At 38.4% G+C, this 18,718-nt stretch overlaps 1 protein-coding gene across 10 annotated transcripts in view; it reads right to left on the minus strand.

Moving 5' to 3' along the window:
- Nucleotides 1–291: 291 nt before the first annotated feature.
- Nucleotides 292–18,718, minus strand: part of MKI67 (marker of proliferation Ki-67) — a 39,568-nt gene continuing 21,141 nt past the window's right edge. For 9 of the 10 annotated variants that reach the window (XM_059730029.1, XM_059730028.1, XM_059730030.1 and 6 more), the window contains 6 exons: nucleotides 18,524–18,698; nucleotides 13,486–13,620; nucleotides 10,171–11,498; nucleotides 8,119–8,191; nucleotides 4,137–7,358; nucleotides 292–947 (listed from right to left, as the gene is read on the minus strand). In XM_059730029.1, the coding sequence (XP_059586012.1) occupies nucleotides 817–947; nucleotides 4,137–7,358; nucleotides 8,119–8,191; nucleotides 10,171–11,498; nucleotides 13,486–13,620; nucleotides 18,524–18,698 (5,064 nt within the window). In that variant the 3' untranslated portion in view covers nucleotides 292–816. The remainder of the gene's footprint in view (nucleotides 948–4,136; nucleotides 7,359–8,118; nucleotides 8,192–10,170; nucleotides 11,499–13,485; nucleotides 13,621–18,523; nucleotides 18,699–18,718) is intronic. The other variant, XM_059730027.1, reaches the window with a different exon arrangement.

Here is an 18,718-nt window from a genome sequence, read left to right on the forward strand (position 1 = left end):
ATGGGAAGGGGGAGGAAGCAAAAAATGGAAGAGGAAGCGGGAGCCTGAAGACCCTGGTGGCAGCAGCAGCCAGACTGATAGTGGGAATGGCACCTGGGTCGGAGCCCATGGGCCGCAAGTTAGACGGCCATGACTAGGAAGAATGAGGGAATTAGGGAATTACTCAGTGATTCTATGATGATTGAGAGGCAAGAGTAGTTATACATAAAGAATCTGCTGAGGGTTCTGCTCCTCAGAGGGTCTAATATACTTGAATCTAAAAGCAGACTTAAAATCACAAAACACTAGAAATCTAATGAACATTTACAAAATTTAATGACTTTTAACATCTGCATTTTCTGCAGTACAATTAACTGAAGCTATTAAAAAATCAGAATTCCCACATAAACGTTTTGCCAATAAAAACCCGTAGACTTTTTTAAAGAATATTTACAAAACTTCCCTGAAAAAATAAAGCTCAACTAAAATTTAACTAGACAAGCGCTTTCCATGGACAGATACAACAAGATAATATAGCTGCCGGACTGCTTTAATGAGCAGAGATAAAAGAAAGGTGTGGCCAACAAATTCAAGGAGTTGTGTATGGGATTTTTCTTTCTTTCTTCTGTGGTTCTTTCAGGGTTTGGATGCCACTTCTTGTCAAACTACGCGACTAAAAGAACTAAATGATATATGTAAAGCAGGTTAAAATATATATCCATTATATGAAAATTCACCAATTGCTTTAAAATCCAAATGTACATTCATTTACATAAAAAATTGCAAAAGCAAATCCTGAACATATTTCGGAAGTTGCTCTCCAGCTACTAAATAAGGCTACTTTCTTGTTCTTGTACTTGCTCTTGTTCTCCTCTCTATTCCAGTCTGAATCCGGCTTACATCTTTGTCATTTCCTTCTTGAGTTTTGTTTCTTCTTCCTCTCAGAGTTCTGCTTTCACTGTTCTCTCCTTGTAAACAAAAATATTAAGTGTAAGGGCGTATCACAAATCAAACAATTCAATCTTCAGTGTCACTATTTCAAAGAAGTGTCCCCAATGGCTATATCCCAGAGCTGATGTCCATGAATACAATAAACCATTTGAGAGCCATACTTCTGCACAACCTATATCCTTTAAGATAGATCCCTAAAGATTTATAGCTATTTTTGAAACTAGGCTAATGTTAATGAGGATACCAAACCCAATTAGCTATTATATTTTAGCTCATTTTTTTTCCTGATAATATGAAAGGCTAAAAAAAAATATCTACTAAAAACATTTAGGAATATATCATCATGTAGAGAATGAAGAATACAAAGTAATGATACTGACCTAAAAGAAGCTGGAAAGTCAGGTTTTTCATAGTAAAAAAAACTATGGATATGTGCATAAGGAAACAAGTTTTTTTCAAGAAGAAACAGTCACTTCTGGCAGAGTGCTGCTACTTGTTGGAAAGATCTCCTATAGAAGATTGTCCAGAATTTTAAGAGAGAAACTAAAAATAAGCAGGAGAAGGCAACATGAATGGGATATCAGTTAAGACTGCAAGTGCAGAAGGAAAATAAGCAGATGTGAGCAAAGAGGAAAAGGAATAAAACATGAGGAAGAAAACTGAATTACAGGCAGAATATGGTTTCTCCCCCTCCCCTCGCTTCTCCACCCTCCGTTTTCCCAATTTCCACCTATTTACAGTCTCACTGACCTCCTGTCGCACTTAATCTTTTTTCAGTCCTTAGAGATTTCAGAACAAGAAGAGACTCCCTATGCTTGAAGAAGGGTGTTTGTACCCAAAAGCTTGCAAAGAACATTTTTCCAACTACTCAGTTGATCCAATAAAAGATATCACATGTAGCCCAAGAACCTTGCCAGGCAAAACGCATGATTTTTACTATCATTTTACTACATTAAAGACTTGATACTGCATTTACTAGCATATACCAGATGCACCTTCTCCCACACCCCGCAAAGAATAACCCTCAAAACTGGGGAGTTAATTGGGCAGGCTAATTTATGCACCAGAATATAAGCATGGAGATATATAATATCTGCTGAGGGCTCTACTCCTCTCCATGATAAGCATTCAGCAAGGGGGAGTCCATTTTGTTTTAATCTTCTCCCAGACACTGCCAAATTGCAAGCAGCCAAAAGCTGCTGCCAATTTGGCAGCAACTGATAGAGTGAAACTAGCTTTTGCTTAAAGCAGCCACTGAGCTGGCTGAAGGCAAATGAGCTCCTGAATAAGCTGCTCCATTCAGTCAACTTTCAGCCATAACACTGGAAAAATATTTTCTTCTTCATTCTGCCTACTCAAAGCAAGTGTACATCTTATTCATGGGCATGTGCTTTACAAGAAAATACAGTTATGTAAATACATTTCTGGTTGGCCAAGCTTGTGAAATCCTTACCGATGGCATTTCTATATTTAACTCTACATAACGATCATTATTATATCTGTTTTACCTCTCACTTCCAAATCAATTTTAAAATTTCAGGATCTGTTTCAGGCATCACATCCTTAAGTAACTAGTGGATGACTCCCACTGCTTTCAACATAATACCAAGGATAATAATTCCACAGGAGGGAGCAGAGGCAGATGGCATAATCAGGTTCAAAAAGGGATCAGAAAAATTAACAGATGCAAGATCTACTAATGCAGTGGTTCTCAACCTTTTTTGTACCAGGACCCATTTGGAAACATTGATGGCCAGTCCCAACCTGATGCCCCTCAATCCCGACCCACTGCTCCTAGGACCCAGTCCCCCCCACAGTGTGGGGGGCAGAGGTTGCCCCAAATATACCCCTTGCAGGCTGGAACTCTGCCAGCCCGCAAGGGAAAAGCCACAGTTTCCCACATTTTCTCCTTTAAAGGAGAATCTATTTTTAAAATGTGCTGATTTATTTTTTAGAAGTTTGTTCATGACCCTTTCATACATTCTTGTGACGCACTATTGGGTCACGACCCACAGGTTGACATGCTGTACTAGTGGTGAACAAAATGGTTAGAGAGGTTTTCTCTGGCATCTTTAAATCATAGATGCCAGGGAGGGTATTGAATAGAGGACAAATCATTCAAGATATCCAGTTCAATGTTCTCCCTCTACAGCATCCGTGTTTACTGCTGCTGGAGATGGGATACTGGGCTAGATGGATCACTGGTCTGAGCCACTATGGTACTTCTTATGTTCTAATACTTCTTCCTGATATCTGTCCATCCTTTTAGAGTTTTTGATGCTAATTTCCTGAATAATTTATCTCACAGATAAGGAAGAAGAAAAAGGAGGAAGACAGACAGGCCACATCTCCTAAAACAGGAGGTAAAACAGAATAATTGGAGTAAGTGGACAAGGCATGACCCCACAGTCCTTAGCATAGGAACGGGAACCACTGCCAAGGGGAAAAATGAGTTGCAGGGCATCCCCAAAATTAAGGGGGATGAAGGAGTAGGTGCTGCAAGGTGCTACAGGGGAATCCAAAAAAAGTCCTGATGTGTGCAATAAAATTCAGACTATACAAACTATTTTGTAATAAAGGAAGGAGTGATGCCATCTCTTACATAATCGTTACACTAATGCAGATAATCTATATTATCATGTCTCTCTCCCTATCGATTATAGATATCTATATATAGGGAGAGAGACATGGTAATATAAATTATCTGCATTAGCGTAATTAACACATTTCTAGCACTGTGGACCTTTACAATTAAATTCTAAAATATATTACCATGTCTATATGTGTGCATGTGTGTGCGCGCACGTGAGTGTGTATATCTATATCTAGATATACATCACACACACACACACAATTATATATATGTGTGTGTGTATATATATATATATATATATATATATATATATATATATATATATATATATACACACACACACACACACACACACACACACACACACATACACATATACATACACACACAAAATATATACACACATATAGACATGGTAATATATTTTAGAATTTAATTATAAAGGCCCACAGTGCTAGAAATGTGTTAATTATTTTGATCAAAACAGTCTGAAACTCATAAACAAACTGAAGGAATACTTGGTCTAAAACATTCCAAAGACATACGCGAATGCGCGCACACACACAAACTTATCCTTTGGTACTAAAGAATACAAAACAAACTCTTGCCATACCTGATTTTACTTGTTTGGCTGCCCTTTCATCTTCTGGCAAGTGTCGTTTTCTCCCGAGAGGAGCGGATCTCGTTGCCTGGGATGGAAGACCAATCTCTTTCTTTTTGCCTTTTCTCAATATAATCTCTTTTGCAGGAGTAGTATGCTCAAGAACTACATTCTGACCTTCTGTATGAACTACCTCTTTAATATCATCTTCTGTCAATCTGGCTTTATCTTGGAACAATGGGAAATTATCTGCCTGTGACATGACTTCAATCTTTTTGTTTCTTTTCCTTCTTGACAGATCAGGTTTTCCATGGGAGAGTGCATTTTCCACAGCCACATTTTTGTCTTCTTTAGGAGTCGCCTCTTGACCAGAGTCTTTTGGCAAGTCATAAGTTTTCCTAAGAGAAGTAGAAGCATCTATCTTTTTCTTTCTGCCCCTTCCAGATGGCTTCCCTTTTGCAGACGATATAATTTCCAAAGGCATATTTTGATCTCCTTTAGGAGTCTCCCTCTTACCATCATTTTCTGGCAGACTGAGTTGATTGTGGGGAACAGTGGAACCTGCTGCTGGTGACAGGAGATCCATCTTTTTCCTTCCCTTCTTTTTTAATGGGTTAGATTTTTCAAGGGGTGTTGCACTTTCCAAAGCCACATTTTTACCTTCTTTATGAGTATCTTCTTGATCACTGCTTTCTGACAAGCTGCATTTTTCCTTTTGAGAAGTAGAACTAGTTGCCTGTGACAAGGGTACAACCCCTTTCCTTCTCCCCCTTCTAGGTGGAATCTCGCTTGAAAAGGGTACAGTTTCCAAAACTATATTTTGATTTTCGCTAATCTCCTCTTTACCATCATTTTTTGGCAAGCCACATTTTCCCCTGTGTGAAAGGGAACTTGTAGCCTGTTCTACTAGATCTGCCTTTCTTCTTCTACCCCTTGCTGATGTACTAGCTTTTGCCTCAGAAGATGCATTTTCCAAAACCTTATTTTGATCTTCCACAGGAACCTTTTCTGTAACATTATCTATTAGCAAGCCACATTTTCCTTCTTGGGAAGTAAAATTAATTGCCTGTGGTAAGATAACAGCATCTTTCCTTTTGCCCCGCCTTGACAGATTCTCTCTAGCAGAGGGAACAATTTCCAAAGCCACATTTTGATCTTTACTAGCGTCTTCAACACCATTTCTCTCCAAACCACATTTTCCCCCGACTGAAGGGGAACTTGCTACCTGTTGTGTGAGATCAGATTTTTTTATTCTCTCCCCTCTTGCTGAGTTAGCTCTTGTTCGGGTAGTGGTATTTTCCAAAGCTATGTTTTGATCTTTAAGAATCTCCTCAATAACACCATTTGTAGGCAAAACACATTTTGCCTGTAGTGAAGTGGACCTTGTTTCTTGTGGCACAAAAGCAACCTTTTTCCTTCTTCCCCTTCTTGATGGAATTTCTTCTGTAGAAGCAGCACTCATTTCCAAACCTGCACCATGACCTTCATCAGCAATCTCATTTTTATCATTTTTTGTCAAGCCATGTTTTCCCCTGAGAGAAGATGAACTTGTTGCCTGCTCTGCGAGATGAGACTTTTTTCTTCTGCCTCTTGTTGATGCACTAATTTTTGTATGGGAAGCAGTATTTTCTAAAACCGTGTTTTGATCTTTTTGAAGAGTCTCCTCTTTATCATTACCTTCTGACAAATCATGTTTTCTTCTAAGAGAAGTGGAATTAGCCATCTGTGATGTGAAAACAACTTCCCTTTTCCAGCTTCTCAAGGAATTCTGTTTTAGAGAGGAAGTGGCAGCTTCCAAAGTTGTATTTTCATCTTTTTTAACAGTCTCATCTTTGCTAGGGTCTTCAAGCAATATGCTTTTTCCTGTAACAGAAGAGGAAGTAGCTGCCTGTAGCACAAGGTTGACTTGTTTCCTTCGGCCCCTTCTTCCATTTGCTTGGGCAGGTATTTTTTTTGATGCCTCATTTTGACCATCTTCATGATTTGCTTCTTTATTGTTATCTTCAGGTCCAGCGTGTTTTCCTCCGAGAGAAACGGAGCTAGATTCCTTAAGTTGAAACTGAACTTCTTTCCTTCTCCCTCTTCTCAATATATTTTCTTTGCTTTCTGTTGGATTATTTTCCAGAATTTCATTTTCATTTGTTTTGGGTGTTTCTTGTTCCTTATTACTTCCCCTTGTACTCCTTCTACATCTAAGAACAGCACTCTCCTCTTCAACAATTTGAACTACTGCTGTAGTTGAATCCTTTTGATCTTTCTTGGTTTTGGAAGTTTTCTCTGCTCGTGAAGATTTTTTGGTAGCAGTTTTCTGGGATTCAATGTCTGATTTCATTTGAGGTATTATTTCTTCGCTGCTTATTTCTCTCTTAAATCCACAATGTGACTCATTTAAATAATTTGTTCCATTGAAAGCAACCTGAGCAGCATGTTCTTTCCTACTGCCACTAAGAGAATCCAGACTGCAGGTGCCAGGGGTCTGAGCAATTATGAAATCTTGATCGTTTATATTTTTTGTATTAAGATCTTTTGTCTGACTTGCTTCTTTACCATTTACATTTTTTGAAAATTCATCTTCCTTAGGCATAATTACACCTTTTTTACCTCTGTTATTTCTACATCTTGGATTACTTTCTTTTACTGGATTTGTATTTGCTTGCAAGTGGTAAACATTAAGAGGTACTTCATTTGCATTTTCAGAAAGTAAGTAATCTGACTTGCAACTTTCATCTGTTCCTGCATCCTTATTTCCTGCTTCAGTTTCTTCCAGAGGTGCTTGTGTTTTAACTGCAGTTTCATTTGAAGTTCTTTTGATTTCTTGGATATTTCCTACAGTGTTGTAATCCATTTTCACAACTTCTGCTTCAGCCAACTGTTTTCTGGAGTTTCCTTTTAAAGCTTTCCCTTTTTTCTCGGTCACTTTAATTTTTGCTTTTTTGTTTTCCAATTCTTCCATTGGAACAGCTTCAGTGAGATTCTTAGTAAAATCATCTTCATCTCTTTGTGTACATTTTGCCATTTCTGCTCTACGAGTGTTCCTTCTCTGTCTTCGGGGTCTTTCTTTTGAACAAGGCTCATCTGTAGAGCACTGTTTGTTATGTTCGGTTTTAACTCTTCTGTTTCTTTTAGCTGGAACTATGGATTTTAGCATTTCTAAATTTTCCTGTCCTCCAGTCCTCTTTCTAAGTGATAGAATCACTTTTTCACTGCTGTTACAGAGTGAGGATTTCTCTTCTGCTACAAAAAGAAAAATGTATAACCTTTAATTGTGAATGGATCTATTTCAGTTCATATGTCCTTAGCTTCATTCTTCTAATTTATAGACATACATTTTGATTATAGTTTGAATGTTATTAATAGTTTACCTTTGATTTACCAGAATCATCTTGAACTTTAATTTTAGGTTCTGTCTATACATTCTTTATTGCAGCTAATCCTAGATTTTCTTTCCAAAACTTTGATTCTTGTCATAATTTCAAATACTTTATTTTTCCCCATGGTCTTCTGCCAAACAAGTTACATTGACATGCTGCACAATATCCTGTTAATCTACTTAAAATACATTTCATCAAAAGTTATCTTAACTAACAGTGTTGCACTGAAAAAATCATTGAAAGCTGACCTCATTTTATGAAAAAGTTGCCCACTGCGTTCTGTAGCAAGAAATCTTACATAAACACACAGTGCTAGATGACTTGGTAGACAAGATTCTTACCACTGAATCAGGCCTGATCCATGCCTCAACCTACTGCAGAAAGGTTATTATGCTTTTTTAAGTCATTCAAAATCTTTCATTTTTAAATGTTAACTTTAATGTCAGTATTTTCATACTGGATGTAGAGGTTTATCTAGAGGCAATATTGTAAGCATAACAGCAATACATATTTACTAATAATTCCACAAAAAATATTGATTTTAGTTATTTGCTGTATACTTTTAAATTTCAAAAGGTATAGCTCTATGAATGTTTATTGTACTAATATGTAAACATACTTACCATGTTCATTTCTGGAATCAGTACAAGGAAACACTTCTTTTTGTGAGAGATCCATAACTTCTGTTGATTGGACCTAACAGGGTGAAAAATAACGAGTAAATCTATGGCTGGCAGAACTAAGAAAAGCAGTTGTTTTTATCTATAGCAATAAAAATAAAACCTATTAGTGGCATAGGACACTACCAGAGAGAGAAAACACTGTTAAGGATGTAGAAATGGGGAAGCGTTCAATAAGTGTTTCTGTGTACGGAAAGGCTGACGTATTCATCATACAAGCATGATGAAGTACTTTCAAATCTATTAGTAACTAAAGAGGATATTAGAATATCTACTAGACATTAGCCTGTTCAAAAATCGACAGGTCCATATAACCTGCACCAAGAGCCTCTATAGTGAGTCAGATGAAGGATTCTCTGGCCTTTCGGTATCAACCTTTTAATTAATTTTTAAATATCTGAAAGGATTCCAGAAGATGAGAAGGGTGTCCATACTATGCTACTAGTCAAAAAGAGGCAATAGGATGACCTGGGAAACTATTAGCTGGTTAGCCTGACAGCAGGTCTCAAGCAAAAACATGGAAAAAACTAATGCTGAATACAACTGATAAAGAAGAGGAATATAATTAACAGTTTAAAAAAAAATAGGTCTTGTCAAACTAATCTGATTTCATTCTTTGGTGGATAAAAAATAGCTATACAGACATAACATACTTAAGCCTTGAAGATCTACGACAGCACCACACAATAACCTGATTAAAAATTAGCAGTATCAATAAAGTGCACATTAAACTAAGAACCTAATGACAAGATCTTAAAGCAATTTTGAGAGAATCATTACTGAAGGGGGGTGTTTCCACTGGGGTTCTGCATGACTAAGTGTTAAACCCAAATCTGCTGAGCAATTTAATCTAAGATCCATAAATAAATAAAATATAAAATCACTGTTAATAAAATTTGCAGGAGACAGATTGGTGGAACTAGAAATAGCAAGGTCAGGACAGTCACATACAGCTATCTGGATCACTTGGTAAAGATGTTCAATTCAAAATAAAACATATTCTAATACACTTTTGCCATTTAAGTGCAATTATGTGAACTTAATGTAAACAACACTTTCAGTACACAGCAACATCAGTGATGGGAGCTAGTTACTTTCAGGGCTGCTTCTACTACAGCAGTGCATAGTGAATGAACATTGTTTATGCCCGTCAGCGCTGTGGTATCAGCAGCCATGAAACTAATTAAGTCCCATCATTTGCAAGGCTTCTAATTAACAGTTGCTTCTCTTTTACCATTTCTAGGAAGTTAACCATAGTACAATTGCTTGCAAAGTAAACGGTGAAAAAGAAGACACTGTATACACGAGATGTGTATGAACTTAATTGATATACAGGTAACTACAGGTTTGCTACAGGCAAAAAATTGGAACCAGTATTATGTTGTGTAGTTAAATTATGTGCTTATCAAGTATGCATATAAATGAAGTAACAATGTACTGCCAAATAGAAGGTTGTATATATCTGCAAGGCATGTAGGCTCTACTTACAGGGTAGGAGACCATATTCTGGAAAGCAGTGCCAAAATTTTAGGGGCATAGCATGCATGAACATGGCAAGCTAGATGGAAAAAGCTAACACAACTTTTGGATGTACAAAGAGCAAAGCAAGGAGGGATACAGAAAGAATTTTACCTCTACATTCAATATTAATAAAATTGATACTAAAAAACAGAATTGATACTTCTGATGCCTGACTGAAAAAACTTGAGAGGATATAAAAAGTAATACAATGGCTCAGGAAAAGTTACAGTGAAAAACAGATGCCTTAATCTGTTTAGCTCATCAAAAAGAAGGCTGAGAAGTAATCAAGAGTAAATGTCTCAAAGGCATACTTTATTCAAACATGAATTATCAGTGCAATAAGAGTATAACCGGAAGAAATGTAATGGACTATGATATATAGCATGTTAGAGTACGATGACCTACTGTTTCCTCCTAGCCTAAAATGCTAACTGACAGACCCAAATTGCCAAAAAGTGATATGAGGTTTTTTACCTTTTCCTCAGGAGTATCAAACATTTCCTTAACACCAACATAGTCCAGTTCAGAATCTGAACATTTTTGTTTAGGCTCTGCCAAAAGCTTTTGCAATCCCACGAAGTCATCAACTGGTAAATACTTTTCTCTTGGTGTCCTCAGTAGCCTACTGATACCAAACATATCTTCTATTGGTCTGACAATTTCCTTTGGTGTCTTCATCATACAGCTGATTCTCTTCATATCTTCTACTGGTTGGCATTTTACTTTTGCTGTTGCCTTGGTAACCGAGACTCCACAAATGTTGTTACCTACTTGCTTTCTTTGTTCTGGAGTTTCAAACAATCTTTTAAAAGCAACATCATCTACAACAGGTTCCATCTTCTGCTTTGGGGTCCGCATAAGGCGCTTGACTCCCGACAGGGCATCAACGGGTTGGGTCTTTTGCTTTGGGGTCCGCATAAGGCGCTTGACTCCCGACAGGGCATCAACGGGTTCTGCCTTTTGCTTTGGGGTCTGCATAAGACGCTTGACTCCTGACAGGGCATCAACGGGTTCTGCCTTTTGCTTTGGGGTCCGCATAAGACGCTTGACTCCCGACAGGGCATCAACGGGCTGGGTCTTTTGCTTTGGGGTCCGCATAAGGCGCTTGACTCCCGACAGGGCATCAACGGGTTCTGCCTTTTGCTTTGGGGTCCGCATAAGACGCTTGACTCCCGACAGGGCATCAACGGGTTCTGCCTTTTGCTTTGGGGTCCGCATAAGACGCTTGACTCCCGACAGGGCATCAACGGGTTCTGCCTTTTGCTTTGGGGTCCGCATAAGACGCTTGACTCCCGACAGGGCATCAACGGGTTCTGCCTTTTGCTTTGGGGTCCGCATAAGACGCCTGACTCCCGACAGGGCATCAACGGGTTCTGCCTTTTGCTTTGGGGTCCGCATAAGACGCCTGACTCCCGACAGGGCATCAACAGGTTCTGCCTTTTGCTTAGGGGTCCTCAAGGACCGCTTGACACCTGACAAGGTCTCAGCTGGCTCCGTCTTTTCCTCTGGGGTCTTCATGCACTGTTTGACACCTGACAAGGTTTCAAGAGGTTCTGTCTCTTGCTTTGGGGTATTCATTTGACTTCTAGCTCCTAACGTCACCTCATTTATTTTCTTTTCTGCTATTATTAATGGTTTCGTTCCCATTTTCTTTTTCATTACTGCTTCGTCTTTATCAGAATCAATAGAAACATCTGAATCTGAAGACTTTTGTCTTTTCAGGAAATGAGATACAGCTTCCTGATTAACTTGTTTTTGTTTTGCACTACTTGAAATATTTAAGGGTGATACTGCCATTTCTCCTATAAGAAAAATAACAATAAATAATTTGGGAAGAAATTAAAAGTAACCATCCAAACATTAAACTGTTGAATATTCAAGGGAAAAAATATCAGGTAGGCAAAAGCAGCCTGTCAGAATAAAATATTATATTCTTCTTTAATCGAGTAACTTGTTAGTTACAAGAATAATGAAGAAAACAATGTAAAGGCCTGTGTCTGGACTACACAAAATATTACAGTGAATTGCATATGCAAATTAAATAACATTTGTATTCCCATTTATTTAATCTGATATTGTATTATATTTCTTGTATGCTGGCTCTAATTTTTAATTTTCACTGTTTTATCCTTTTTATATTGAAGGCATGTAACAGTACTAAATGACAGACAGAAGCCAGAGATTGACATAAAGGGACATTTGAAACTTGTGGCATGGTGGCAAATGAGAATTGTTGCAGGATGAGGATATTAATACAATCTGGTGAAGCCACAAGTAGCAGAAACTTCTGTTATCCTATCTCCTCACGTATACTGCACACTCCAATTTCCAGCAGGTGGCTTTTGGAAAAAAATGCATGCTGTATGCAAGAAAGACAGCTGTACAGACTTGAAACTGCCTCAGGACAAGTCTAACGGACACTGTTGTAAACTAAGGTGACCACCAGCACATCATCTACAGAGATTTTTCCAATGCTGCCCACTGGTAGATGCAGTGGTATCAACAGTGGAATGTTTTAAGGGGGAAAAGTTTAGCATGAATGTTATAGCTGAAACTTTTCTTAAAGCTTGCGTTTATTCTAAAAAACACAATTCTGCAACAAATTCAGTATATGTGAAATGCAAAAGGTATTCCGACAACTTTTTTATTAAAAAAACCCCACAACCTTTTTGTTCGGGTTATGGCTTTTCAATGTGCTACTCATTGTATCAATGATTTTCTTTCAATATAAAACCACGTACAGCAAAAGCTTTGTTATCCAGCACTCATGGGGAATGCAGGATGCCAGATAACAAAATATGCCGGTTAACTGAGAGGCCCGTACAGGCATCTTTGCCTGTTTGGGTTGCCACCGCCCCTCCCACAGGCCCCGAGGGTCAGGAAGGTGGGCCCCATGCAGGCTGCTATGCCCCAGGCCGTGGAGGCTTGGCGAAACTGGAAGTGCCACAGTGGGCACTTCGGTTTTGCTTTTGCCTTACAAGCTGGCATGCCAGTTAAGAGAGCATGCCAGCTTGTAAGGTGCCAGATAATGCAACTGTTACTGTAGATGCATTTTCACCCACAAAAAAGTACCCAAAAGATAAAATTCATAAAAATAATTTAACTTATCTGGCAGTATAAGAAAGATTATTTTGCCTTTGTAGTACTACTAGTGTAAGTAATAGCACATCAGAAGTAGTTGTCAGAAGCCTTCTTCAACTGAAGAAAATACATGCCATATTCTCAGGTTAACCAAAACACACTCGTAATATTTTATATATATTAAAGGATTTGTTCTTAAATTCTACCAGTGCTCTATCCAGGGAATAAAATACCCCTCAATGAAAATGCATTTATTGTGAGGTAGGTTAAGGTAAGATGCCTCTCAATAACAACAGGGTAAGTGACCTTTCTTCACCATTGATTAAAAGGGTGCACAGGAGCAAATACCAGAGTAGGTAACATGTTTTTATTTTAGTATACCTCACACTGACTTGCTCACATAACCACACTGGTCTGCACGTGTACCAGCTGTACCGTGTTTCAACAAAATGCAAACGTGCATTGCTTAAAACTTGACGTGCACAATCATTCTTAGCAAAATCCCAAACTTCAGCAATCCTAATTATTATTATTAATTAAACATAATTATTGTGGGCCCCTTCATCCTCCTCTTCAATAAGTCTGCATAGGTTACAAGACTAATGATTGACTACATTTATGCTGCCAGGTTAGCAGCCACTACTCTGCTTTTTTCCAAACATAAATTCTTAAACCCTTGCTCCCATTGTTCTGTTAGAAAGAACATACCAGATTCCTCTGGAGTGAGTAGCTCGGAGACTTCGATTGCAGTGTACATTGGCGAAAGGTCAGTCTTTTGGCCAGATGTCAGAGATGGACTTTTTTGATCCCCATTTACTGGAGTTTTAAACATCTCAGGCACCCCTAAAAATGATATTCAAATGAATTACCATGTGCTTTCACATACAACCACCAGTGAACTTGGCAAAGCCCAGAACAGCAATTCTCAACCAGAACAACGATTAGAACTTCTTAAAAAACTCAAAAATCCTGTTGTTTTTTTTTTTTTTTTTTCCAAATCAGCAGGAAGAGGAAGCAACAATGCTAGGAAACAATAACAAAACAAAAAAAGTAATAAGTATGGGTCTGATTGAAGGCTGTGCTAGTTAGCCATTGAGATGTTTCTGACTCAGCAAGACCACTGATTGGAATTGAAGAAAAGGGTGGCAAACTCTGCTCTTTATTCCCTCAGTGTATAAGGAGAGGGGCCCTGAGATACGGGCAACCAAGTAGAGATACTGATATGGCAGTGGTTGGTTCTCAACTTTTTTAGACTCAAGTAACCCCTCACAAAATACCAGCTCTTACCTTTTACTCATTTTTTTAATTGGACAATTCTTCTGTTGCAAAGTACTTAGAAAAGCCACAATAGGTCAGAATGTTTAGACACTATGGATTCCTATTTTAATTTTTTGGTCTATCTTCCAAATCCTGAGTTTACACACCTAACAATGATAATTCTGCATGGCACCCCAAATGAGAACCACTAAGCTATGGCAAGATTATAAATATTAATCATAATAATAAAATGTTTTAAAAATAACCTTGTGTTTAAGGCTTAGGGATGACACACCCACATAAGAACGTGTGGACAACTACTCAAAGAAGAATAAGATAGTTCAAGAAAATTATTAACACTTCACTCTGAGAAGCTAAGAATAAGTTTATGGATACAATGTTTTATACATGGCAACACAATATATATTGCTAAACTGTATTATTTTCTGCTGATATTTATCCCATTTATTTAGAAGTCACTACCATTGTTTTATCATATTATCCAATTTTTATTGGAAAATGAAATTTTGCTATACTGAAGTACAGACAACTTATAACTGTAATCACTACATAGCCACTAAAGTTTCGCCTACTTTACTAAGCCATCAAAATGCAATGATCCAATTTACATACATAATGATGCTTAGATACATAGGCATGCTCCATACACAGCACAAGAATGAGTGCGCAAGCATGCATATTGCAATGAAAACAACTACAAAGAGTAGTTCAAAAGTATTTGATAATAATACCAGTCAAAAAAAAATATTCAAGTTCCAGCACCAGTAGCTGGTGTTCAACTGTGGCAAGACACTGCAAAAACAGTTAACAACAACCTATCTTCAAATGGCTTACTCCCTAGAGGAAAGCAGTCCCTCAATAAGATGACAAATCTTCCAGTAAATAGGGAAGTAATCAATGAGTCCAGAGATAACTGAGGGGGTTGATCTGAGATCCACAAGTTTGACTGCAGACATGGTAAATAGTTCAGAGAAGGCGGTAGATCACAAGGATGTTGGTCATAGCTCACAGTGACGTTGGTCATAGCAAGGCAAATTTGCTTGAAATGATCAATATCTAGTCATACATCATGGTGCCATTGGGGAGTGCCCAAGTCTCCCACGTATTGATGTGAAAATCATATTTCTTCAGATTAGCCTTCTAAGTGTCCTTGAATCTCCTCTTTTGCCCACCTGTAGAGCAGTGACTGAGTGAGTCTGGAGCATAGCCAGCTGTCAGGCATCCTTACATCATGTCCTGTCTAGAACTAGTGCCTTATAAATGTGGCTTCAAAGCTTGTGACCTTTGCTTAAGCCAGAATGCTGGCATTTATTCTTCTGTCCTTTTAACTGATATTGAGGTTTCTACCAAGACATCACTGATGATAAAGTTCCAAGGCTAGTTTCATAAGCATATAACAGGGTAAGGATGCAAACAGCATGATAGACGAGAAGTTTAGTTTGGGTCCTGATGTCACTATGATTGAAGACGTGATTTTGGAGACACCCAAAGGCAGCACTGGCAGATTTTTATCTAGTGTTGAATATCATCATCTAGGTTTACTTTTAGCGAAAGTACCTACTCAGGTAGAGGAAATGTATGACGTTCCCCAAGAAGTGCCTTCTAATTCCAGTGCAGAGGAACATCTGGTTGGTTTGGTAAAGGGCAATAAAGTATCTTGTTTTTTGTTAAGTTGAGAGCGAGTTCAAGCATTCTGTACACTTCACAGAAGCAATTAATAGTGACGTGGAGCTCTTCAATTGAGTAAGCACACACACAACACCATTGATGAGATCAGTATATGACATCAGCAATGGGGGGTGTTGATTATGTTGGATCTGGAATGTAACTTGTTGATGTTAAAGGGATTCTCATTCATGTGATACTGGATGCTAACTCCAGAAGCAAGTTTATTAGCAAAAAAATAGGAGTACCTGGGACAGAGACGGAAAAGAACATGGGTGCAATCGCACATGCTTGCTTGACTCTACTTCTAATAGTGAAAGGATCGGTTTCTGAAGTATTGCTTAAGATGATTAATGTTGTTGTGAAGACATCTGATAACTAATTTTGGTGGGCATCCAAAAATCTCATTAGGATCTTTCATAGGACCTTTCTGTTGACTCAAAGGCCTTAATCATGACTGTCAATGAAGGCCATGTAAAGATCCTTATGTTTCTCTCAGCACTTCTGCAGCCATCTAGCAACAAAGATCACAACTTCTGTACCCAAGTAATATGAAACCATACTGGGCGTTGGGTAGCATCTCCTCCGTCAGACAAGTGCATCTACTGAGAAGAAAGCGGGCAAGGATCTTCCTAGCTATGGACAAGAATATACCACCATAATTGCTGCAATACAATTTATTTCCTTTCTCAAATATGGTAATGATTCTGGCATCTCTCAAGTCACTGAAAATCTGTTTGTGTTTCTAGATTTTCATAATAAGATGTGCAGTTGGTGAGAGAGTTCTTTTTCCACCCTGCTTATAAATTTCAGTCAGCAATCCATCAGGACTACATGCTCTGTTGTTTTTCTTGGTGTCTTGACAAGCTGTGGATCTTTAAAATAATCCTTAATAGAGTGTTTTGAAATGGGTTTTGATGGTTTTGTCTTCCACATTAGAATCTTTGTTTGGCAGCTAGAGAGTGCTTCTTCTACCATATGTTGATGGTAGAGCTGTCTTGTTCCATCCCTGGGCCTCAGGAGGAACAGTTCCTTGTGTGCTTAGCCCATAGATGGCTTTAGGTGCTGAAGAAACCATGGTTATCATGGCTGTTAGCAGACTTTTAAAACTCTTTTGCTTCATCCTCCCACTTGTTCTTTCGCTTCCAAATTTTCCCCTGGGTCTTGGCTTTAATGTGGCAATAAGCGTCTTTCTTGTTTGTAGCTGATGTCAATCAACTGTGCTAATATTTGATGGTGCCCCTTTTTCTGTCAATGAAAGCTTGAATTTCCCCATCATTTTACTCCAACCAATTCTTTGTGGAAAAGCCTAGATTCTTCGCACACCTCACGGATGCCTTTGTTGAGGCTCTCCCAGCGATCAGTCTTGTCAAGATCATCAGGGAGGTCAGAGTTTCTCCTAAGACACTGGAGAGCATTGCTTTCAACAGGGTCTGTCATGTACTCAATACTGAACCTCTTACTTGGCTGCTTCTTTCATTTACGTTTTGAAGCAATATGAATGGACATGACCAAACATATCAAATGATGGTCCTTCCAGTCTATGCTGGTCATAGCTATGGTAATACGGATGTTGTGATGGCTGCGGCACACACTATGACAGTCAATCAGGTGCCACTGTTCTGAGCAGGGGTGCACCCATAAGGTCTTCCATTTCTTGCTTTGGTGGAATAAGGAGCTTGTGATGATACAATGATGTTCCAAACACTTGTTCAGGAGAAGAATTCCATTTGAACTGACTTTCCCCACCCCTTCCTTTCCACAGCTCAGAGTCCCTGCCGATTCAAGTGCTGAAAATCACCAAGAATTATCTTGTCTTCTTTGGGAACAGATGGCAAGACTTGGTCAAGTTTACAACAGAATTCTTCCCCCACCCACTGTCATCTGTATCAAAGGTTGAGATGTATATATTGATGACTGCTGCTGCGTGCTGCCTATTGGTCAGTTGAACATGAGGGGTCATGAGATGTCTTGTTAATGAAAACCTGACGTTCCAGCATCTGATTAACAATCTTGGTCCTGATAGCAAAACCAAAGCTGTGGGCATGTCTGTCTTTTTTGGCTTTTCCTTTCCAAAAAAGAGAAACTACCATCATGCTCTGTGAGCTGCTGCCATCCTGAACTTATCGCCTTACTAAGTGCAGCAGTGCCAGTATCAAATTGTAAAAGTTCTCTGGCTACACATACCGTTTTCTGCTCAAGTCTGTCACTACATCAGGATGCAGACATTTCAGGTTGCAAATTTCATTTCTTGGACTTAAAAAAAAATTTTTTTTTTAAAGTCACGCTTTTCCAGGCAAGTAAAATGATCCCGAGAGGGTGATTTGGGGGGAAACAGTGCATGTAGTATGGGATAAAACACAGTCAAGCTTTGTTGTACTGTATTAAAGGTGAACAGGACACTGATCAGCAGAGACAAACCTACATGTGCTGACAGTGATGAACTTGCAAGAGTTTATTTTTAAGAAAGTGAAAATAAAAATGAAGCTCCTCACACTATGCTCAGGCTGTGATTTTAAAACTTAAAAGCAAGAATTTTTAAAGGTTTTTTAACTTGAAATGAGGTTAACGTGTGCCATGTTACAGAACATATTACATGACCTGAAAAAGAATGCCTTGTCTTTGAACGGTTGTCTAACTATCCCAACCACATAGTTGGTCCTGTAAAAGATATTACCCACAAAAATCCTTGCCTTCTGCATATATTAAATGAAGACTATTTTGATTAATCAATATCAAGTCAAATAAAGGAAGAATTGTATAGATTAAAAATTCTGCACATTATTCAAACTACATCAGTTACCTGTGAAACTTTCATTTATATCCATGCAGAGTTTCAAAGCAGAGTTTTTCACCACTTTTGGGGCTTGTCCATAGTCCATTTTCACTGTGGTGGTATGAGCTCTTCCTATCATTATTGTAGCAGGAGAATCTGCATGACCTGTACTAAAATGTCCTTTTACTTTTCTTTCTGGTGTCTGTAGAAAGGAAAAAAGAG

This window comes from Alligator mississippiensis, chromosome 6 (assembly GCF_030867095.1).
Source record: "Alligator mississippiensis isolate rAllMis1 chromosome 6, rAllMis1, whole genome shotgun sequence".
In the NCBI taxonomy this organism is placed as follows: domain Eukaryota; kingdom Metazoa; phylum Chordata; order Crocodylia; family Alligatoridae; genus Alligator; species Alligator mississippiensis.